Source organism: Salvelinus fontinalis, chromosome 9 (genome assembly GCF_029448725.1).
Source record: "Salvelinus fontinalis isolate EN_2023a chromosome 9, ASM2944872v1, whole genome shotgun sequence".
Classification (NCBI taxonomy): domain Eukaryota; kingdom Metazoa; phylum Chordata; class Actinopteri; order Salmoniformes; family Salmonidae; genus Salvelinus; species Salvelinus fontinalis.
This window is the reverse complement of record NC_074673.1, coordinates 15,870,282-15,895,487: the sequence shown is the minus strand read 5'-3', so window position 1 is coordinate 15,895,487 and position 25,206 is coordinate 15,870,282. Positions and strand designations below refer to the sequence as shown.

The window sequence follows — 25,206 nt, the reverse complement described above, 5'->3', positions numbered from 1 at the left end:
ATTCCATTAGATCCCAAATTTTAAAACGAATAAGCATGCGCAACCTAAAATCCCCAGTCAGGCCACCATCACGAATGTTTTGGTTGCGGACTTCCTCGTTGCTGATATAGAACTCCACGCACCCACATGGAAGTCCATTCTTTCTTTGTATTTTCACCCTATGAAATACTCTTCCTGAGGAGTCAGGTGCACCTGCCCAACGGGTCTCGTAGCCCGTGAACACGCCATACCCCTTTGTGATAACTCTCAGTTCGGGACAAACCACCTTGTGAAAAACCTGCCAGTCTTCAAGCCCGTAGTCCACTCCTAAAGTCTGGTCTGTATTTTCTTCTCCTTCGGCTACGGTATAGAGTTTCACTCTACAGGCTTGGTAATCAAACTGATAATACCATTGCTGTCCATTAGACATCATCACTTGATCTTTCAGCGCCGTTGCAGGCGGTATTTGGGTTCTATACACATTTAGAAAACGCTTTTTTGGCGCATCGTATATTGTTGCTTTATACGCAGACCTTTCTCTATGTTTCAACCACGGTACTGCTTCCGTTGTTACGGTCATCGCTGCTTTACTGCTGATCACAAAATCCATGTTTAATTTTTTAGTGGTCTATCGTGGTCGCTCGTGTTGTTCTGGGTCTTATTTATAATGCGTCTTCCCCCAACACAATACCCCCAGGACATTCCTGCTTCATAGACAACAGCCCTAAGGGTAATAAAATAGGGGGGGGGGGGCCATCCTCTTTGAAATGTTCAAACACATCCCTCCCAGTTCAACGAGGTCCCTACACATCAATCATCATGACAACTTCAAAGAAATAGATGCAATATATGCATAAATTAACACACACTCTAACACGTGACAACAGGAACAGGATGCACTTATATGGGCATAACCACGTGATAACTTCCCACCAGGATGTCCTGACAGGATGCCCATATTTGGGCATGCACACGTCATCCGGACATAGGGTCATAAATCAAACGTTTGACGCATACCGTCTACTGTATTCTCTCTCCTAAGGACTCTATGCCTCGCAGCCCACCATTCTACTCCCCCCTGGCAAGACCCCCGACACCCCCTACATGTACACAGGCTGAGGATGTGTTTGATGGGGTGGTCAGTACTATTTTTGTGGACACCATCAAGGCCTCTGTAGCCACACTTTTAGACGTGGTGATTGGAGAGTATATAAGAGAAACATGCATAGGTTGTGAGATCAAGCACCCCAGCCAGCGCCGTCATCCGTGTTTATACGAGCCCCCAAGATACTACTTCTTCAACCATTTTGAGGAGCTGATGAAAAGACTGGTCCTGCAGGTTCATACCTTCGCTGGTCAGAGCCCTGGATTCTATGGGTCTTGTGCCATCTATTTCCAGAGTTTACGGGGTAACCGAGGCTTTCCTACATGAACTGAAGGAGGCGATCTACATCCACGAGAAACTCAAAGAAATCCGACACCCTGGTGGACGACAACAAGTACAGGGAAGCTGTGGTGGCTGATGTGATGACTTTCTGGCTCAATAAACCGCAAGAGACCGAGTGACTATACATATTTGTTATTTAGATGTAAGAGAGAACAAATACATTTTTTCTTTTGAGAGAACTTACAAATGTGATGCAGCATATTATTGAAAATAAAGTGAACAATTTATCGTTCTACACAACCCACAATACATGGGCTAATGTAGAGCGTGTGCTAAAAATGAAGCAAATCATGAATCATGTACGACATACGGGCGAGAGTCTACAATGGACACAACTGGTATTCCGTCTTGTGGATGATTCTGAAGAACAAGAAACAACTTTGTCTAAGATTTTAATTTATTTGTTTGAAACACTGTTTAATTTTAACGTGTCATATTTGTTGTTTATATACTTATAAAGCAGATGTGTGTGTTTTAAAAATTCTGCGACACAAGCCTGTAAATGTAAACCAAATATACAGGGTGTTGCATGCTTGGATCATTGAGAAAACGGGTACTAGTATCCTGCTACGAATCCTGATTTGTCTGTATACGTAATACTTGATGTTTTAAATGTTGTCTTTATATGAAAGGAGCTCATTAACATTGTTGTACCTCAGAGAGGCAAGAAGGATGGCGGAGCAGATGTTGAAAAACATTTATTATACCCCCTCTAACCCTGGGTCTTATGGGGGTAAGGAGCGTTTACAGAGAGCTATAGCTCATTCAAGTGAATGAGTGGTTAGCAGAGCAGGATGCGTATACTCTGCACAAACCTGTACGAAAACAGTTTCCTAGAAATACAATTTTTTCTACTCATCCCTTGTCCCAGTTTCAGGCGGATCTATGTGACATGCAGACCCTTGCAGATAAAAATGATGGAAATCGCTATGTGCTAACGGTTATAGATATTTTCTCTAAAATAGCATTTGTACGGGTCTTAAAAAATAAGAGTGGGGCAGAGGTGACCCGGGCCATTGGACTCTATCTTGAAGGAAGGAGGAGCCCCCAAGAAAGTGCAGACTGACGGCGTAAAACTATTTTTTTTTTACAATACTTTTCAGAAACTCATGAAGAAGCACAATATAGTACATTTTGCTACAGGCTCGGATTTGAAAGCTTCAGTTGTTGAATGCTTTAACAAAACTCTGAAGGAGCGGATGTGGCGATATTTTACAGCTCACAACACGCATAGATATATCGATATAGTTCAAGATTTAGTAAAGGGATACAACTACAGCTACCATAAGAGTATACGGATGAAGCCCTCTGAGGTCTCTTCTGAAAACTCTTTTCAAGTCTTTAAAAATCTGTATGGTTTGTTCCCCCTTCGCCGTAAGATTTTTTTTTACATTTTAAATTCATAGTGGGGGAATTGGCACGTATATCAAAGTTGAGGGGTGGTTTCGACAAAATATATGAGCAAGGTTACAGCGATGAGGTGTTCACCGTTACCGAATGTCTACCGTGCATACCCCCTGTCTACAAGTTAAAAGATTATGACGGGGAGCTTATAGAGGGATATTTTTATGAGAAGGAACTACAGAAGGTACAGATGGGTATAGACAAAGTCTTTCACGTGGAGGAGATTCTAGATCAAAAGAGAGAAAAGGGTAAAAAATGGGTGCTGGTCTGCTGGAAAAACTGTCCCCAAAAGTTCAACAGTTGGGTATTAGAGCACGATGTGGTGGATGCATCGGGGGTTAACTTAAACCCTCATGCATGCTAAATACAACACCATTCGCGTGTACACAGGAGTGCATCATGGAACACAGCGGCTTCTACCTGACCCTCCCCAGTAATGCGTCTGCACATATAAATCGTAATAACCAAAGTTCGAATTATACAACCAATTTTTCCAAAGCCTTTAGAGTTATCAGAGTCCTGGGAAGTAGGTCTCAGCGAGATTACATACCCCCATAGTTGGTATAATATCAAGGATAAGGACCGTGATTTTTATTGCAAAAGGATATCGGAATCTCCGAAGCTTAAAAAGGGTTCTATAGAACCGTCGACAGGATCGTCTCAGAGTTGAAAGAACTCCTAACCCTGAACAATATGGAAATACTCTTGATCTACAACCCTATACATAAACGTGTACAAATCTCAGGGGATGCTAATGAGGGTATAAAGACCAGCGGTAATTTAGCCTACATGTTGGGGATGGGTCCCAATAAATGGACGTATGTGAAAGATATATTATTCCCATTCCCTGCGGGTATACATGCAGGGTTTTACAACATATTTGTGTATACCGACATCATATCCTATCAAAGGTTAGGAGACAGTTATGTGCCCCTCCTGAGAACAGTTCATATAGAGGGAAAGGATAGTGATGTAGTCACTGTTAACTATGACAAGCCACACTATGTACCTGTAAGCAAGAAATATATTGAAAACATTCTGGTTGAGCTTAAAACGGATCAGAACGAAAACATCGAATTTACTTATTGTAAAACTCCACTTTAGACCCACCAAAACCTCTCTACATATATAGTATATTATCAGTATTATATATTTTTATTTTTTATAAACATAATACAAATAAATTAAAATGGTTATGGAACACAACCACCCTCTCGACCCTACCCACTATGTCTCATACTATGTTGATCAAGTGAGTAATGGATTACCCAGCTATTATGGATCCCCGACCATGTACGGTTCTGGGATAGGCGGTATATTTCGTAACTTCTTTAGGATAGTTTTACCGTTTATGAAGAGAGACCTCAGCATAGCCAAACCACATTTAAAATCAGCAGCTAAAAATATAGTAAGTGAGGTTGTAGCCAATGCTATGACCAGAAGGGCGTCATCAGATGCCGAGCATCAAGAAGGCTCGGGGCTTATGATGTTGTCTCGAAGACCAAAAAAGAGACCTCCGGGTATAAGGCGCAGGCCTTCCCCTAAAAAGCGGAGGTTAACCGTTAAAAGAAACTCAGTAAGTCAAAGACGTGGTAAAACGGCAAAAAGAATACTCAGAATTATTTTCTAAAAGAACAAGCAACATGGCTCTTTTACACCGCATGTCCTCTGAAGCTATAAAGACAGAACTCGATCTTTTCACGGCCCCTTAACCCAATCTTCAATAGATGGTCCTGTTATGTGGAGATAGCCCCACTCTCTGCCATTACAGACAACGGTCCTAGAATTTTTCATACCAGGCCACGGTGACAACTATCTGGACCTCAACAACACCTTGGTGCATTTATGTCTAAAAGTAAACAAAAGAGATGGTACTAACATTGCAAACGATGCCAAAGTGAGTCTCATTAATTACCCCTTGGCCACCATCTTCTCCCAAGTGGACGTGACTTTGGGTGAACACCTAATCAGTTAAAGCAAAGTTTACTCAACTACTCCGAAGACACTCAAGACACAATTCAGCGCCGGCCTGTTTAGCAAGGATACTGCAAGAGTCTCTATGGAATCGATAGACCCTTCCAACCGGTGCAAACAAAGGACTGGAGGCACGTGCTCGCTACTGTGCCGAATCTAGAGAGTTTCATCTGCTAGGGCCTATACACTCTGACATTTTCTTTCAAGAGCGTTTACTCTTAAATTCGGTTGATTTAAGACTAATATTAACCAGGGCCAGGGATGAGTTTTGTCTGATGTCTGCCCAAGACGGTGACTTTAGTTTAAAAGTGTTGGGGGCAACGCTTTTTATTAAAAAAGTGTATCTCCGGCAGTTCGCCTGGGTCACTCACAGGCTTTGTTGAAAGGAAATGCCCTTTACCCTCTCCAAAGAATTACCATGAAAACCTTTAGCATACCTGTGGGCAGTAGAATCTGCAGTCAAGAAAACCTTTTTCTAGGTCCTTTACCCCGATACATGGTTATAGGTTTGGTTGATCACGCCTCTAATACGGGCAGCTTACATAAAAACCCATTTAATTTTCAACGCTTCAATGCAGAGTATGTAGCTCTCTGTCAGGACGGACGTCAGGTCCCTGCTAAGGCTTTCTAAACGCAATTTAATAACAACATATCTGTGCGAGAATTTTACAATCTATTCCTGGCTACAGGGAGGCATCTAAAAGATCTCTCTTTCTATTGACAGAAATTATTTTGCAGAAAGTTACACATTGTATGCGTTCAATTTATCACCTGATGATGACACCTCAGGAAATCTGTCTGGCGTGTCCCAAGGTAACCTCAGGCTGGGAATGTGTTTCCGTACACCTTTAGCCTGTACAGTTAGCATGATTGTTTATGTATGCTCTGATTCAATTTTGGAAGTGACTGCCCGAAGACAGGTCTTAGTGTATTATTATTAAGGAACGTTGAGCAAAGACATGAATACCCAAGAGCTCGAAGGGCTCATGAGCCGATTGATTGGAGAGAAAAAAAATTGTGGAGTGTTGGCTTGTGATGAATTACCCATTGAGAAATGGCCGGAGCGGCCGGCCATGTTTATTGTCAATACCCATCCTAAACACATGCCGGGTGAACATTGGCTAGCTGTGACATTAGAAGACGAAGGAGGAAGAAAAATCTCAACTTTTTTTGATTCCTACGGCTTTCACCCCGGATTTTCACATTTCCCCATTAAAGAGTTTTTGACCAAAAATGGATCAAAGATCTACTACAGCATCAAACAAGTAGTGTAGTGGAAAGATAACCTTTCCACTACATGTGGTCAACACTGTGTATTCTACCTATGCCAAAAAGCCCGGGGAGTTTCTTTTGAAGATGTTATGTCGTTTTATAATGATGATTTAAGAAGTAATGATAACGTTGTAGCTTATTTTGTTAGAAAATATCAAAAGTGTTCAAATATGTTTCCTTTAAGACCCTGTAATCAAGGCGTATGCTCACGTCAAATGTTTCAAGAATGCCACAAATGTTAAATTGCTTAATTTTTTGATTTTTTTTGTTGTTGAATGTAATCATAGTCATTCAAAAGTCATTCAAAAGTCTAACCACCCTGAGAGATCGGGATTAGGAAAAGGTCCGGAGACGTTCAGGGGGGTAAATTAGTTATCATCATCCCTTTCATAGGGGGGAGGGGTTGTTGGGACATATTATGGGGTGTTGTAGCTTGTTGAAGGTTTTTGTTTTCAAGCTTGAATCTGTTGACGAAGCTTATAGTTTGGTACCCCCGAGAGGGGAATGTTGAGGATTGCCAGGGCCTTAAGAAACTGACGCCACCCGGGAGGTCTTCTGTCATCAGCAGCCTTGTGGGCTGCCGTGGTACTTTTAAGCAAGTCAAGCATATGTGAACCCTTGACAACAGCTCCCTGAAGGATAAACTCTCCTTTGTCATTCCAAGTAGCGGTCCCCTTTGAGTCTTTTATCTTGTTCATAATGTATCTAACATTTTTCCTGTTACGTGCCGGAACGTGTCAACATGTCATGCATAACTTTATCTTCAACAGGCATTTGATCTTCAGCCGGTAAGATCACAGGTACAGGCATTACAGGGGCTTGGCTCTCGCTAGGCGCATCTCTTTTAAAGGGTCCGGTAGGGAAAGTGTTAAATGGTTGGTCTCTCTCTCTCCTCTTGTTTTACCAAGGCCAAATACCTTTGCATTAGGTTCGTGTATTTTTGGACCTTATCATAAGGGTTCAATCCTTTTCGGTTCAAAATATCTTTTATGGCCGTATCCAAATCATTTTCCGCTGTTTGTCTGATATTTTCAGGACCCTGCATTTGTTTTTTAAGTCTATCCAACTCTTGTTGAGGCACCAAGTACATTTTATTTGTCCATCACCCTCTGTGTTCAACCCCCACGTCGGGCAGAAATAAGGCTAGTGATGAAGGGCACGGCTATACTTAGTAAAGGTAGAAGAAAACCCCCAGACTGTTTTATGCTATCTTTTCTTTTGAAGACTGGCCCTTTTATTGGCAAAGAGTTTGATCACGGTCTTTTGTCTCTTTAATTTTTTTAATTGGGTCAGGGTGAGTGGAGTGGGTCCTTTGAGAAGATTCAAAGCAATCTCACATAGGGATAATATGAGATCTGAAGAACAGTGACCCAAGATGGCCTTCCATTCTTTAGCGGTAGCCCCAACTAGGCTTCTCAAGAGGAGCAGGTTTCTTTTTAAACACAGAGACATAGCGGTTACTTTTTAGGAATGTAAGCAGCTGGCCACTCCCACAGGCTGGTTTGGAGCCTCAGGTGTTCTGGAGTATTTGCTTTTAAATCCACGATTAAATATGAAAATGGCGCTTTGGTAGCGTCCTCATAGCGCTCCATGAAGTAGGACTTCCTTCCCGAGTACATCTGCTGAGCTAGAGTGTTAATTTGTAGTTTGTCTCTAGGGTTTTTGAACTCTTGGTACATTTCCCCAAAAGTCTTTTGAATTAGGACACACATGGCCTGGGGCACAAAGAAAGATTTACAACCGTGGAAGAAACAACCGTTGTACTCAAACACGGTCTCAACACCGTCAATCTGTGTGTATCCATCTACACGATAAGGCCCAAATGCCTTCTCACCCCTATTCAAACCATGGTGAATAAAAATGTCTTTATCCTGGGCCAAGTACTCCAACCATTGAATGGACCCACTAGAGTATGACTTGAATTGGCTTCGGGAGTTGTCAGACGAGGGGATAGCTATAGATGCTATAGGTAGAAAGTGTGTACGATAGGTTTTCATGCATGCCGATGCAATAGTTGTACAACTCCAGGGGTCAATGCCGGCATCTTTGATTACCTCTTCTCAGAATCTGAGGCATCCGTCACGAAGTATAACCACGTCATTGTCACAGTATGATTCCATCTCTTTATGGAAATCAAAGGTGCTATGTCTTACTGTCTCATACCACGTCATGAATCTCTCTCGCTCTTTGGGAGACATTTGATCACACCTGTACATTTCGGGGCTGGGATAAGATCCGATATAATGTAGATTCTCCTCAGATGTGAAGAAATGGGGAAACCAACCTTTCACAGAGTTTTCAAAACCCAAGGCCTCAGGCATTTGAGCCAATCTCATGGGTAAGAAACCTAAACTGTCAATGTATCTCTAGTTGAAGGCGGGGGTCTACAAAACACAAGATTTTACTACCTTGAGCTATGACACTGGGTGCAACGCCTTGCTGTATCAAGGGGTTCAAAAGAAGCTAGGAGTCATAGGCTCTAGAATTGTGCGCTATAAACGTGAAGTTTCTGTTCTGGGGTTTTCTAAAATGTTTTAGAAAGAGCCGTGCACAATTGGGTCCGTCTGCCGACCACTTTTCACCCTTGAAAGTCAGGGTAGATCCAAAACTAGGCAAATGAACCCCTGAATGCTGATTAACCTCAAAATCATAAAAAACGTATTTCTCTGAATGTTCATCTTCAGCCAAGCGCTGAATATAGCACTCGTGTGGCACGTCTTGAACCACTTCTGCGTCTGCTTTTCAAACACACATGAGCTTTAGGGTTGTCTATTTTAAGGTTATAATTGCAATGGCATTTTGGACATTTCTTGTTAATGTCACAACTGCTTAAAGATTTACAGGCCTTGGGGTGCCATGTTTCAATTTTGTGTTTTTCGTAGCAGTAGGACAAACGATATGTGCGTTAACAATCCGCACAGGGTGTTAGGTTTACGGGCTGCATCGGACATGTTTCATCCAGACATACTGAACAGTTATAATGACAAGAGTGTCCCCCCTTTCGGGTGTAGCATGTATAACAGGCTGGACACACATATGGTGTGCCTAAAAATGCTGTGATGTTGGTAATAGAATAATAATGGTCGTTTTGCACACAAAATCTGAGGATGAATCTGAGGATGAAGTTGTGGGTTTTTTGGGAATTTCAAGAGAGCTGCATTAGCTCTACTGTGGTACAAAATCACAATCTTGATGTTCAGAAAGTTTTCAAATTTGACTATGTCAGAGAAAGCCACCGCATCCTGTATACCTAGACCCACAGCCGTTTGGAGCTCTCTAGCCTTGTGTAACGCCGCTAGATCCGTACATCCAGGGTTGAGTAAATGTGCTAGGCCTGTTGCAAAGCATAGCTTATTACCAGGATTGTGAACATTTATGAGATATGCCCTTTTATTGCTTATGATTTCTGATTGCATGAGGCTATCTAGCTTCCTTCTCTGACCCCCACCACCCTGGGGTTGACGTATTATTTGCACTACAAGCTCAAGGGTCCTATCGGCTATGATGGTTAAATTTGATTGAACAAGTCGTTCCAGCAGGGCTATAAATTGTTCAAGATCTGCGGCACCATTAGGTAAAACCAGATATACATTATTTTGCATGCTATCTCCACAAATTTCCAACTGTAAGACATCATGAGGTTCGCCATAAGCTATTGCCCTGTCAAACAGTTCATCCAGAGTATCATCACATAAAACACCGCATAGTCAAGATTCTGATTCAGCCATGTGGAAATTGAAAAACTGTCGAATCTCTGTATTGCTGAATTTATTTCGGTACACAACTCGGACACTTCTATCAAGACCATCTCCCTCCTGATTTATTAGACAATTTTCCAATTCCTCAAAAACATCGTATTGCGTTTCAGACTCCTCGGACATGGGAGTTAATGGTGGGGTCTGTGTGGGGTCCTGTGTAGAAGATCTTATGCTCTCATTCATCTGGTTAATTAACAATATGAGGGTGTCAGGGATCTGGGATAACGGGTTTTCATCGGTCGTCCCGGACTCATTCATATGATTAACTAAAGCTTGGAGTTCGGCAGGAATCTGAGATAACAGGGTTTCAACTGTTTGAATTATGTCTGTTGGCTCATCCATTTGGGTAATTAATGATGTGTGTTCTTGTGGTATTCTGGAAGGATCCATGTTACATATAGGTTTTTAGCGCCTGTATTTGCGTTTTTAATCGGATTGTTGTTTAACTTCTTATGGCTGGGGGCAGTATTGAGTAGCTTGGATGAATAAGGTGCCCAGAGTAAACTGCCTGCTACTCAGTCTCAGAAGCTAAGATATGCATATTATTAGTAGATTTGGGTAGAAAACACTCTGAAGTTTCTAAAACTGTTTGAATGATGTCTGTGAGTATAACAGAACTCATATGGCAGGCAAAAACCTGAGAAAAAATCCAACCAGGAAGTGGGAAATCTGAGGTTTGTAGGTTTGCCTATCCAATATACAGTGACATATTGCACTTCCTAAGGCTTCCACTAGATGTCAACAGTCTTTAGAACCTTGTTTCATGCTTCTATTGTGTAGGAGGGGGGAATGGGAGCTGTTTGAGTCAGGGCTCTGGCAGAGTGCCACAAGCTTACTCAGGCGTGCATCCTAAAGATTGATTATATACATCATTTGACATGTTTCTACGAACTGTAACGTAACTGTTTGACTTTTGTCTGGCTGCAGGTCATCAATTTGGATTTTGGAACTAAACGCGTGAACAAAAAGGAGGTATTTGGACATAAATTATGGACGTTATCGAACAAAACAAACATTTATTGTGGAACTGGGATTCCTGGGAGTGCATTCTGATGAAGATCATCTAAGGTAAGTGAATATTTATAATGCTATTTATGACTTCTGTTGACACCACAACATGGCGGGTATATGTATGGCTTGGTTTTGTTTCTGAGCGCTGTACTCAGATTATTGCATGGTGTGCTTTTTCGGTAAAGCTTTTTTGAAATCTGACACAGCGGTTGCATTAAGGAGAAGTTTATCTAAAGTTTCATACATAACACTTGTATTTTCATCAACATTTATGATGTCCTCAATGCTTTTATCATTGGGTTCGTGACAAGAGGCGCATAGCACCCCGAGAATTGGCCTATTGGCCTAGGAGACATAATTTTCTGTTTAATGTTCTGGGTTTATTTTTAAAGTCTTGTTTAGTGTTCTGGGGCCGCATGTGTTGTTCTGGGTCTTATTTATAATGCGTCTTCCCCCAACACAATACTCCCAGAACATTCCTGCTTCATAGACAACAGCGCTAAGGGCAATAAAATAGGGGGGGTGGGGCCATCCTCTTTGAAATGTTCAAACACATCCCCCCCAGTTCAACGAGGTCCCTACACATCAATCATCATGACAACTTCAAAGGAATAAATGCAATATATGCATAAATTAACACACACTCGTAACACGTGACAAAAGGAGCAGGATGGACTGATATGGGCATAACCACGTGATAACTTCACGCAAGGATGTCCTGACCGGATGCCCATATTTGGGCATGCACACGTCATCCGGACATAGGGTCATAAATCAAGCGTTTGACACGTGCCGTCTACTGTATTCTCTCTAAGGGGCCTAGCCCGAACCAGCCCCGACCATTATTCCTCCTCCACCAAACTTTACAGTTGGCACTATGCATTCGGGCAGGTAGTGTTCTCCTGGCATCCGCCAAATCCAGATATGAAGAACAGTTATTGTGCTGACGTTGCTTCCAGAGGCAGTTTGGAACTTGGTAGTGAGTGTTGCAACCGAGGACAGAGCATTTTTACGTTTTATTATTTTTATTTTATTTCACCTTTATTTAACCAGGTAGGCCAGTTGAGAACAAGTTCTCATTTACAACTGCGACCTGGCCAAGGTAAAGCAAATCAGTGTGACAAAAACAACAACACAGAGTTACACATGGGATAAACAAACGTGCAGTCAAAAACACAATAGAAAAATATGTACAGTGTGTGCAAATGTAGTAAGGTTAGGGAGGTAAGGCAATAAATAGGCCATAGAGGCGAAATAATTACAATTATAATTAATTATACAATTAATTATAATTATTTAGCATTAACACTGGAATGATACATGCGCAGATGATGATGTGCAAGTAGAGATACTGGGGTGCAAAAGAGCAACAAAAAAAAAAGAACAATATGGGGATGAGATAGTTGGGTGTGCTATTTACAGATGTGCTGTGTACAGGTACAGTGATCAGTAAGCTGCTCTGAGAGCTGATGCTTAAAGTTAGTGAGGGAGATATAAGTCTCCAGCTTCAGGGATTTTTGCAGTTCGTTCCAGTCATTGGCAGCAGAGAACTGGAAGGAAAGGCGGCCAAAGCAGATGTTGGCTTTGGGGATGACCAGTGAAATATACATGCTATGGTTGGGTGTTGCTATGGAGACCAGTGAGCTAAGGCGGGGCTTTACCTAGCAAAGGCTTATAGAGGATCTGGAGCAAGTGGGTTTAGCGACGAATATGAAGCGAGGACCAGCCAACGAGAGCATACAGGTCGCAGTGCTGGGTAGTAAATGAGGCTTTGGTGACAAAACAGATGGCACTGATAGACTACATCCAATTTGCTGAGTAGAGTGTTGGTGTCACGCCCTGGCCATAGAGAGGTTTTTATTCTCTATTTTGGTTAGGCCAGGGTGTGACTAGGGTGGGCATTCTAGTTTCTTTATTTCTATGTTTTCTATTTCTTTGTGTTTGGCCGGGTGTGGTTCTCAATCAGAGGCAGCTGTCTATCGTTGTCTTTGATTGAGAACCACCTGTCTTGGTGGGAAGTTGACCTTGTTTAGGGCACATAGCCTTTGAGCTTCACGGTTTGTTTTTGTAGTTTATATTGTTTTTGTTCGGCGTCATTTTGATTAAATAAAGAAAATGTACGCTCACCACGCTGCACCTTGGTCCTCTCCTTTCAACGGCCATGACAGAACTTTCTACCAACAAAGGACCAAGCAGCGTGGCCAGGAGAGGCAGCCCAGTCGGGGTGAACTTGGAGGGGAGCGAAGGTAGTGAAGCAGAGACAGTGAAGGAGTTGATGGGGAGATTGGAGGAGAGAGCTATGAGAGAGCTGCTGTGATGGTGCATGAGGCACGACATTCGCCCTACGGAGTGTGTCCTCTGTTTGATGTCACCTGGTTTAGCGCTCCATACTCGTCCTGAGGTGCATGCTAGCCGTCTGGTGAAGCCTGTGCCAGCCCCATGCACTAAGCCTCCTGTGCGCCTCCCCAGCCCTGCACGTCTTGTGCCAGCTTGGCACTCCAGACCTCCAGTGCGCCTCCACAGCCCGGTGAGTCCTGCGCCGGCTCTACGCACGGTTTCCCCAGGAGAACCCAGTGCGGCCTGTTCCAGCTCCACGCACGTGCCGGGCTAAAGTGGGCATGCAGCCAAGAGGAGCGGTGCAAGTGCTAAGCACCAGAGCTCCAGTGCTCCCCTACAGCCCGGTTCGACCTGTGCCTGCGCTCTGGAGGTGCCGGGCTAGAGTTGGCATTCAGCCTGGAAGAGTGGTGCCAAGGCTACGCACCAGATCTCCAGTTCTCCCCCACAGCCCGGTTCATCCTGTGCCTCCTCCACGGACCAGGCTTCCAGTAGGTCTCCCCAGCCTGGTGAGTCCGGTGCCTGCTCCACGGGCCAGTCCGGAGCCTCCAGCGACGGTCTCCGGTCCGGAGCCTCCAGCGACGGTCTCCGGTCTGGAGCCTCCAGCGACGGTCTCCGGTCCGGAGCCTCCAGCGACGGCCGACGGCCTCCGGTCAGGAGCCCCCAGCAGCGGCCTCCGGTCAGCGACGGCCTCCGGTCCGGGGCCCCCAGCGACGGCCTCCGGTCCGGGGCCCGCTACGAGGGTTCCCGGTCCGGGGTCGGCGGCGAGGGTCCCCGCACCAGAGGCGCCATCAAATTGGGGGTAGCCAGAGGCGGAGGGGGGGGTCTATGTCCCGCACCAGAGCCGCCGCCGTAAAGGAAGCCCACCCGGACCCTCCCCTTTAGAGTTAGGTTTTGCGGCCTGAGTCCGCACCTTTGGGGGGGGATTACTGTCACGCCCTGGCCATAGAGAGGTTTTTATTCTCTATTTTGGTTAGGCCAGGGTGTGACTAGGGTGGGCATTCTAGTTTCTTTATTTCTATGTTTTCTATTTGTGTTTGGCTGGGTGTGGTTCTCAATCAGAGGCAGCTGTCTATTGTTGTCTCTGATTGAGAACTATACTTAGGTAGCCCTTTTTTCCACCTGTCTTGTTGGGAAGTTGACCTTGTTTAGGGCACATAGCCTTTAGCTTCACGGTTTGTTTTTGTAGTGTTTATTGTTTTTGTTCTGCGTCATTTTGATTAAAGAAAGAAAATGTACGCTCACCACGCTGCACCTTGGTCCTCTCCTTTCAACGGCCGTGACAGTTGGAGGCTATTTTGTAAATGACATCGCCAAAGGCAAGGATCGGTAGGATAGTCAGTTTTATGAGGATATGTTTGGCAGCATGAGTGAAGGAGGCTTTGTTGCGAAATAGGAAGCCGATTCCAGATTTAATTTTGGATTGGAGATGCTAAATGTTAGTCTGGAAGGAGAGTTTACAGTCTAACCAGACATCTAGGTATTTGTAGTTGTCCACATAGTCTAAGTCAGAACTGTCCAGTATAGTGATGCTAGGCAGGCGGGCAGGTGAGGGCAGCACCTTTTACTAGCATTTAAGAGCAGTTGGAGGCCACGGAAGGAGTGTTGTATGGCATTGAAGCTTGTTTGTTAACACAGTGTCCGAGGAAGTGCCAGATGTAGTATACGGAATGGTGTCGTCTGCGTAGAGTTGAATCAGAGAATCACCAGCAGCAAGAGCGATATCATTGATATATACATAGAAAAGAGTAGGCCAGATAATTTAACTCTGTGGCACCCCCATAGAGACTTCCAGAGGTCCGGACACAGGCCCTCCGATGTGACACACTGAACTAGTTGGTGAACCAGGCGAGGCAGTAATTTGAGAAACCACGGCTGTTAAGTCTGCCGATAAGAATGCAGTGATTGACAGAGTTGAAGGCCTTGGCCAGGTCGATGAAGACGGCTGCACAGTACTGTCTTTTATTGATGGTGGTTATGATATCGTTTAGGACCTTGAGGGTGGCTGAGGTGCACCCATGACCAGCTCGGAAACCAGATTGCATAGTGGAGAAGGTACAGTGGGATTTTAAATGGTCGGTGATCTGTTTGTTAACTTGGCTTTCAAAGACTTTAGAAAGGCAGGGCAGGATATAGGTCTTCAACAGTTTTGGTCTCGAGTGTCTCCCCCTTTGAATAGGGGGATGACCGCGGAAGCTTCCCAATCTTTAGGGATCTCAGACGATATGAAAGAGAGGTTGAAAAGGCTAGTAGTAGGGGTTGCAACAATTTCAGCGGATAATTTTAGAAAGAGAGGGTGCAGATTGTCTTGCCCAGCTGATTTGTAGGGATCCAGATTTTGCCGCTCTTTCAGAACATCAGCTATCTGGATTTGGGTGAAGGAGAAGCGGGGGGGGGGGGCTTGGGCAAGTTGCTGCGGGGGGTGCAGAGCTTTTGGCCGGGTAGGAGTAGCCAGGTGGAAAGCATGGCCAGCCGTAGAAAAATGCTTATTGAAATTCTCGATTATAGTGGATTTGTCAGTGGTGACAGTGTTTCCTAGCCTCACGGCAGCTGGGAGGAGGTGCTCTTATTCTCCATGGACTTTATAGTGTCCCAAAACCTTTTTGAAATTAGCGCTACAGGATGCAAATTTCTGTTGAAAAAAGCTAGCCTTAGTTTTCCTAACTGACTGTGTAACTGATTGGTTCCTGGCTTCCCTGAAAAGTTGCATATCGCGGGGGCTATTTGATGCTAATGCAGTACGGCACAGGATGTTTTTGTGCTGGTCGAGGGCAGTCAGGTCTGGAGTGACCTAAGGGCTATATCTGTTCTTAGTTCTACATTTTTTGAAAGGGGCATGCTTATTTAAGATGGTGAGGAAAGCACTTTAAAAGAACAACCAGGCATCATCTACTGACGGGATGAGGTCAATATCCTTCCAGGATACCCGGGCCAGTGCTACGCACTCGGCGGTCCGAGGTATTGTGTGTCAGGAAAGGGGATAGATACTGAATGCATTCAACTGAAATGTGTCTTGCGCATTTAACCAAACCCCTCTGAATAAGAGAGGTGAGGGGCTGCCTTAAACAACATCATCGGGGAGCAGTTGTTGTTGGGGGTTAACTGCCTTGCTCAAGGGTAGAATGGCAGATTTTTAACACCTTGCTGGATCTGGGATTCGAGCCAACAACCTTGCGGTTACTGGTCCAACGCTCTTAACCGCTAGGCTAGCTGTAGATGGGTGAGGAGAAATGTATTTTTTCATCCATTTAGATTTGTGGAATATGTCAAGCGGTATGAATATTTTCTGAAGGTACTGCACACATTCTTCAAGGTCATTGTTTTTTTTTCAAAGAAGCATGAATGCATGAAATAACTACATAAAAAAGAGAAACACTTGTATTACATGATGGAGTCTTTGATCAAATTTACCGCAGACTTTTGTCACCCAAGTGCTAACCGAATCAATGCAATTGTTCCCTGCTTTCAACCTATTCTTTTAAGCTGAGGAAAAACACTTACGGGGGATGTAACACACTCTTCTGTTCTGATCCACTTAGCCTGAAAGGATCAAACAGATATCAGAGGGCTTTTAGATACCTCTCCTTTAATTTAGCATTTTAGTAGGGAGAAATCAAAGCCTTGTTTACTTTATTGATTGTTCTTTCAACCATTCAAAGCTAAAGCAAATCCCCTTTTCTGTCTCTCTTGACCAGCTGTACATGCTAAGAGTATAGTGGCCATTCTTCACCTGTTGGTGGCGCTGTCTCAACACTTCAGAGCACCAATCAGACTTCCTGACCACGTGTCCATCCAAGTAGTGGTGGTTCAGGTACTGTACATCTTATTTGGCTTGAAATATAGTACACATGGATGATATTTGAAATAACCTAAGTATCTGAAGTTGTATGCATATTAGTTACATGTGAAAATAACTTTGCTATACATGCTTATAAATGTGATGAATAATAATGAAATACTCCCACTCTTTAGATAGAATTATAGGCCCCTTTAATGCAATGTTTCATTTGGCATTTTGTCTGTCTTTTTTCTCAGAAAAGGGTAGGAATTCTTCAGTCCCGCCAGATTCAGGAGGAGATCACAGGCAATACAGGGTATGTCAGCTCTCAGCTCGGCTCTCAGCTCGCCTTTTTCCTCATTGATAGAACTCGCACTCCTCATTCAGTCTGTTATGTCAGAGATAGAGAGAGGTTTACCTTAGTACACCTTAGTAGTACCTTAGTACGCCACATGATATCATTGCCCCTCCCAAAAACACAATGCCATCTTATTTCCAATATTTAGTACTTATACATTTCCCTCTCTCAAATGCAATCCCTCCTGCAGCCTTTATGAAATTCTATTTTCTGAAATAACTGCATTCTATTATAGGTGTTCAAGCACAATTGTTTCGCCAGCATCTATGAACACAGTAGACCATTGTATGGACAGGGATGTGTGGTTCCTTGCCAGTGTAGCACAGCCCCAGCTGAGGTTGGAGCGGTCCGGCAGGCCCAGAGCAGCTGGGGAGATAAGTGGGCGCGCAGTGCTCTCATATTATAGTCATGGTCACAGGGTTGTTATCATACGACCTGGACTGCTGCCCAGCCCTGCCACTGTCATTAGAGATTACACCATGAAGAGAAGGAGCGCTGTGCCTGTGTATGTGTGTGTGTCCAAGCCATCCCTTGTTAGCCTCCTTTGTGTGATAGCTGTTGGGATGTTGCAGCAGCCCCTTGACCCAACATGCCTGGCTCCTCTGACAATACCACAATGGAGACATCCATTTTGTTAAATGTTCACCAAAGTTAACCTATTATGTACTCCATCAACATTACTGTATTCACCACCAACATTCCTGTTCATCTGGTGGACATAAACGTATCAATAGGACTTGTAGAATAGAAGTGTGCTGTTATATAAATGTCATTCAGTTCTTTGTGAGCTGTCCTTGCAGACCAAATGTAGGTTTAGAACTTGTTTTCTTCTCGTTTCCCTCAGGGCTTTTTCTGGGAGACATGGTAGGTGCTCACTGTTTATTCTCTACTGATGCATTTTCTCATGAGTCACTGTGAACAATGGACATTTTTGGTCTTCAAGGCACAGTTTTCAGTACTTTTCATTGACTAGCATGACATTTTTTGCATCGTTTCTGTGAGTAATGGTATGACTGTTCTCTCCGTCCATTAAGAGCGAGATGCTTTCGACACCCTGTTTGACCATGCTCCAGACAAGCTCAATGTGGTGAAAAAGGTACTGTGTGTTATTTGTTAATACTGTAGCAGTGTTTTATTGTACTGTTGCTATTGTTTTGGCTCTACTCCAGCACATGATACAATGACTGAGGTTAAAGCGCATTCGGTCAGCTTTGATTGTAGGGTATTTTCATCCATATCTGATGAACAGTTATGAAATTACAGCACATTTTGTACATAGTCCCCCCATTTTAGGGAACCAAAAGTATTTGGACAAATTCACTTACAGTTTTGTGTGTATTAAAGTAGTCAAAAGTGTTGTATTTGGTCCCATATTCTTAACTTGTGACTACAAACTTGTTTTAATGCATTTTCAGTTTGTTTTGATTGAGTTTTAGATTATTTAGTGTCCAAAATAAATTAATGGTAAAAAACTCAAATGACACAATACATTATTTACCATTCATTTCTATTGGGCACAAAATTATCTGAAACAAAACCAAAACAAACTGCAAATGCATCCAACAAGTTTGTAGAGTCACACATTAAGAATATAGGAACAAATACAAAATGTTTGAATAATTTAAATGTCCAATGCAGCCGTTTTCTTCTCTCAATATCAAATCATTTCTGGGTAACATTTAAGTTCCTTACTGTAATTGTTTTACATTCAAATAGTTACAAATATATAAAAAATAGCTTCTTAGCAAAGAGCAGTTTCTCAAGCAATAATTTTGCTTGGACTGTCTGCAAGTGGTCTGAGTGGGGATGGGGAATTGAAAATGTTCTATTATAGGCAGAGAGGTTTGGAACTCTCTTATTGGTCTATTAACCTGTCTAGGATGAGGGTGCCGCTAGCAGCACTCCCCCCCACCCCCACTGAAAAGGCAGAGCCGCGAAATTCAAAAAAAATATTTTTTTTAAATATTTAACTTTCACACATTAAAGTCCAATACAGCTAATGAAAGACACAGATCTTGTGAATCCAGCCAACATGTCCGATTTTTAAAATGTTTTACAGGGAAGACACAATATGTAAAGATGTACATCTATTACCTAAAAACACATTAGCATAATCCACCATCTTTTTTTTGTCCACCAACACCAGTGGCTATCACCAATTCGGCTAAACTAAGATATTTATAGCCCCTAACTAAGAAAAAAACTCATCAGATGACAGTCTGATAACATATTTATGGTATGGGATAGGTTTTGTTAGAACAATGTGCATATTTCAGGTAGATGGCATAGGTTACAATTGCACCCACCGTTACAAATGGACTAGAATAACTACATAGAGCAACGTGTTTACCTACTTACTAATCATCAAACATTTCGTAAAAATACACAGCATACACTAATCGAAAGACACAGATCCTGTGAATACAGACAATATTTCAGATTTTCTAAGTGTCTTACAGCGAAAACACAATAAATCGTTATATTAGCATAGCACATAGCACATAGCAGCCCAGCATTGATTCTAGCCAAAGTGAGCAATAACGTCAACATCGCCAAAATATATTATTTTTTTCACTAACCTTCTCAGAATTCTTCAGATGACACCCCTGTAACATCACATTACAACATGCATATACAGTTTGTTCGAAAAGGTGCATATTTAGCCACCAAAATCATGGTTAGACAATGTGAAATGTAGCCCAGCTGGTGAGAAAATGTCCGTGCGCCATATTAGACAGTGATCTACTCTTATACATAAATACTCATAAACGTGACTAAAAAATATAGGGTGGACAGGGATTGATAGACAATTTAATTCTTAATACAATCGCGGAATTACATTTTTTAAATTATCCTTACTTTTCAATACAGTTTGCGCCAAGCGAAGCTACGTCAAAAAACATGGCGTCCTAAGCCACTAACATTTTTCGACAGAAACACGATTTATCATAATAAATTGTTCCTACTTTGAGCTGTTCTTCCATCAGTATCTTGGGCAAAGGATCCTTTCTTGGGTCTAATCGTCTTTTGGTGGAAAGCTGTCCTCTTGCCATGTGGAAATGCCAACTGCGTTCGGGATGAACTGGAAGCGTGCCCAGCTATTCACAGCGTTTCAGAAATAAATGTCCCAAAATCGCACTAAACGGATATAAATTGCTATAAAACGCTTTAAATTAACTACCTTATGATGTTTTTAACTCCTATAACGAGTCTTAACATGACCGGAGAAAGATTACTCCCAACACTAATGCTTGGAACAGGTGCGGGTCGGTGTCCTCCACGCGCATGACGCACCAAGAAAAGACTTGCTAGCTACAGGGTTTTTTAATTTATAGTGCCTGTGAACGCGCAATCGACCCCATTCAAATCGTCATCACGTAAAGGCATCCAGGGGAAGACGTAAGCAGTGTTCGTATACTCATAGCAATAACAGTGCCCTTTTAACTGACTCCAGATCAGGGGCCAACATTTCTGAAATCTGACTCCATGTCAGGGAAATTGCTGTAGAATGGGTTCTGTTCCACTTAGAGACAAAATTTCAACTCCTATAGAAACTATAGACTGTTTTCTATCCAATAATAATAATAATATGCATATTGTACGATCAAGAATTTTGTGGGAAGCCGTTTCAAAAATTACACGATTAGCATAAATAGTGACAACAGCGCCCCCAGCCTCAACAGGTTAACTAATTTACCGCATGGTGATGTCACCATGGAAGACCAAATCTTCATCCCAACAAAACAGGCTGAAATGTCTGTCTTTTCAAACAGCTCTTACACTAAATGGGCATTATCACAATTTTCAAAATTATTTTGCATGCTATCTCCACAAATTTCCAACTGTAAGACATCATGAGGTTCGCCATAAGCTATTGCCCTGTCAAACAGTTCATCCAGAGTATCATCACATAAAACACTGCATAGTCAAGATTCTGATTCAGCCATGTGAAATTGAAAAACTGTCGAATCTCTGTATTGCTGAATTTATTTCGGTACACAACTCGGACACTTCTATCAAGACCATCTCCCTCCTGATTTATTAGACAATTTTCCAATTCCTCAAAAACATCGTATTGCGTTTCAGACTCTTCGGACATGGGAGTTAATGGTGGGGTCTGTGTGGGGTCCTGTGTAGAAGATCTTATGCTCTCATTCATCTGGTTAATTAACAATATGAGGGTGTCAGGGATCTGGGATAACGGGTTTTCATCGGTCGTCCCGGACTCATTCATATGATTAATTAAAGCTTGGAGTTCGGCAGGAATCTGAGATAACAGGGTTTCAACTGTTTGAATTATGTCTGTTGGCTCATCCATTTGGGTAATTAATGATGTGTGTTCTTGTGGTATTCTGGAAGGATCCATGTTACATATAGGTTTTTAGCGCCTGTATTTGCGTTTTTAATCGGATTGTTGTTTAACTTCTTATGGCTGGGGGCAGTATTGAGTAGCTTGGATGAATAAGGTGCCCAGAGTAAACTGCCTGCTACTCAGTCTCAGAAGCTAAGATATGCATATTATTAGTAGATTTGGGTAGAAAACACTCTGAAGTTTCTAAAACTGTTTGAATGATGTCTGTGAGTATAACAGAACTCATATGGCAGGCAAAAACCTGAGAAAAAATCCAACCAGGAAGTAGGAAATCTGAGGTTTGTAGGTTTTCCTATCCAAGGTTTTCCTATGTTTTGTTGGGATGAAGATTTGGTCTTCCATGGTGACATCACCATGCGGTAAATTAGTTAATAGACCAATAAGAGAGTTCCAAACCTCTCTGCCTATAACAGAACATTTTCAATTCCCCATCCCCACTCAGACCACTTGCAGACAGTCCAAGCAAAATTATTGCTTGAGAAACTGCTCTTTGCTAAGAAGCTATTTTTTATATATTTGTAACTATTTGAATGTAAAACAATTACAGTAAGGAACTTAAATGTTACCCAGAAATGATTTGATATTGAGAGAAGAAAACGGCTGCATTGGACATTTAAATTATTCAAACATTTTGTATTTGTTCCTATATTCTTAATCTGTGACTCTACAAACTTGTTGGATGCATTTGCAGTTTGTTTTGGTTTTGTTTCAGATAATTTTGTGCCCAATAGAAATGAATGGTAAATAATGTATTGTTTCATTTGAGTTTTTTACCATTAATTTATTTTGGACACTAAATAATCTAAAACTCAATCAAAACAAACTGAAAATGCATTAAAACAAGTTTGTAGTCACAAGTTAAGAATATGGGACCAAATACAACACTTTTGACTACTTTAATACACACAAAACTGTAAGTGAATTTGTCCAAATACTTTTGGTTCCCTAAAATGGGGGGACTATGTACAAAATGTGCTGTAATTTCATAACTGTTCATTATCACAATTTTCAAAATTTCACAGTATTATTCCAACCTAGTCTGGAAATATATATACAACAAAGAAAAATTACATTTGTGACTGTACTGGGCCTTTAATACACATATAACTGAATTTGTCCAAATACTTTTGGTTCCCTATAATTGGGGGACTATGTACAAAAAGTGCTCTAATTTCCCAATTGAATATACCCTCAATTTAAAGCTGACAGTCTGCACTTTAAGATCACAGTCTTGTACTATTTTCAAATCCGAAGTGGTGGAGAACAGAGCCATAACATAAACACATGTCACTGTCCAAATACTTCAGGATCTCACTGTAAATGGCTGCTGTTTCCACAGACTCTCATCACCTTTGTGAACAAACACTTGAACAAGCTCAATCTGGAGGTGGCTGAACTGGACACACAGGTACAGTATATGAACTAGAATTATCTAACGAGAATCATACCTCAGCTTGTATATTGATAAGAAGAACCATGTTTTAGTTTTTTTCACATGTAGTTTGCTGACGGTGTTTACCTGGTTCTGCTGTTGGGACTGCTGGAGGGCTACTTTGTTCCGCTCTATAATTTCTTCCTGACACCTGAGAACTTTGAGCAAAAGGTATGTTGACATTTACTCTCCATTTTGCTAAATTGTATATGTTCTATGTGTGGTGCACTTTAATGACAGTGAACACACTAGTTTCATACATTTCCAGCAAATTATGATTTTATGGCACTAATTGTTGAAAAATCCATTGGAATAAAACATAATTCAATCATTTGCATCATTGTTAAATTCAAGAGTTATAATCCTTCAAAATGATTTGCTGATATTAGTATTTATCATGTAGATTATTCCTTACTGCCCGACAGGCAATGTGCAACCCAAAGCCTCTTGACAGCTATTCTTAGCAGGCTTTCTAAAGGGACTCCCTGTCAAACCTGAGCCTGGGTCCTCTCCTGCAGGCTGTGCTGTGCCAAGCAGAGTGGGCACCCACCCGCAGGCAGCATCTGTAATCTGCTCCTGCACAGGAAATCAATAAGTGGCCAAGAGATTAGCACTAATGCAGAGAGAGGGAGGGGAGCAGGGACAAGGGGTCCTTTCAGGGACAGGCACTATAAAGGAGTGCCCTCTACACTCCTGAAGGAATCCTCCAATGGTTGATCTTGCTTGATTTCTACACCGCCTTCTCTCTCTCCTGCTCTCCCTATCCCACTCACTCTCTCTCTAGCTCTGTCTCAAGATCTCTCTCTCTCTCTCTCTCTCTCTCTCTCTCTCGCTCTCGCTCTCGCTCTCTCTCGCGCTCTCTCTCGCGCTCTCTCTCGCTCTCTCTCTCTCGCTCTCTCTCGCTCTCTCTCGCTCTCTCTCGCTCTCTCTCACTCTCTCTCACTCTCTCTCACTCTCTCTCTCTTGCTCTCACTCTCTCTCTCTCTTGCTCTCACTCTCTCTTGCTCTCACTCTCTCAAGCTTTGGCTGCTAATTACCCTCCATATTTCCTAAATCTCCTTCAACCCCTAGCTGATCTGTTCTAAGAAATACCAGGCGCTGCACTGACACTCAGTACCACACTTTTACATGAACCAACTCAACCAAATAACAACCACATTCTGACTGAAACACCTCCCCCTTCCTCTAATGTTTTAGCTGGTGCAGAGTGAGTGTTTTTTTCAGCTGAAAGGGGGTTATGGGTTTATTGAGCTGATGTTTTTTTTTTTTTTTTTTTTTTTTTAGGGGTGGATCAGCTTAGTATTGCGGAAAGAATGTTGCTTCCAATGTAATTGTCTGCATCATTTCCATTCCCCCATATTTTTTGGGGTAAATATATATATCCATATACGTATGCATACATATACACATAAATACATACACATACCTATATAGACATACATACTTTTTTAAAGAATATGCCTTTATTATTATTCCCCGCGACCCTACCACCAATCCCCCAATTGGAGTAAACTTATAAACACTTCTGCTTTTACCTTCAATTTCTACATCTTATACCTATCTTACAGACACAGTCCACTTTACAATAGTTCTCTCTTATTTGTTCTTAGTCCTTCCTCTATTTCTGTTGTCCATCCAATTTTATTTCCACTTGTAACTGTGCTATTTCACAAAAGCTCCGCACCTATACACATTTCACAGATCCCGTATGCCCTATATTGTTTATCTTGTTATTAGTCCCACCCTTCAGCTCCACCCAACCCCTCCCATCTATCTTCCAACATCATCCATTTCGGATTTCTATTTGCCATACATTTCTCAACTGTGCTGTGATGCTTCACAAAAGACCTGAACCTTCCTATTCTCATAGCTTCTACAGATTGTAAATTAAAAATAAACATCTTTGCCAAAATAATTATTATATTATTGATTGATTGACTATGGCTTTTCAAATCCCCCAGTATTGCTATCTGTAGCGTTAGTTTTAGGCAAATGTTGCAATTCTTCAGCCATTCCTGGACCTGTGACCAAAAACGAGCTACATATGGACAATACCAAAATAAATGATCTAATGACTCTGCCTCCTC

General features: G+C 42.3%; 1 protein-coding gene across 1 annotated transcript in view; it reads left to right on the top strand.

The window, feature by feature from the left end:
• The window catches only part of parvaa (parvin, alpha a), a 45,186-nt gene that overhangs the window by 15,122 nt on the left and 4,858 nt on the right, over positions 1 to 25,206 (top strand). Inside the window, exons 5-10 of the mRNA XM_055933542.1 lie at positions 16,875 to 16,990; positions 17,215 to 17,273; positions 18,160 to 18,179; positions 18,350 to 18,411; positions 23,027 to 23,095; positions 23,189 to 23,290. Coding sequence (XP_055789517.1) covers positions 16,875 to 16,990; positions 17,215 to 17,273; positions 18,160 to 18,179; positions 18,350 to 18,411; positions 23,027 to 23,095; positions 23,189 to 23,290 — 428 coding nt within the window. The remainder of the gene's footprint in view (positions 1 to 16,874; positions 16,991 to 17,214; positions 17,274 to 18,159; positions 18,180 to 18,349; positions 18,412 to 23,026; positions 23,096 to 23,188; positions 23,291 to 25,206) is intronic.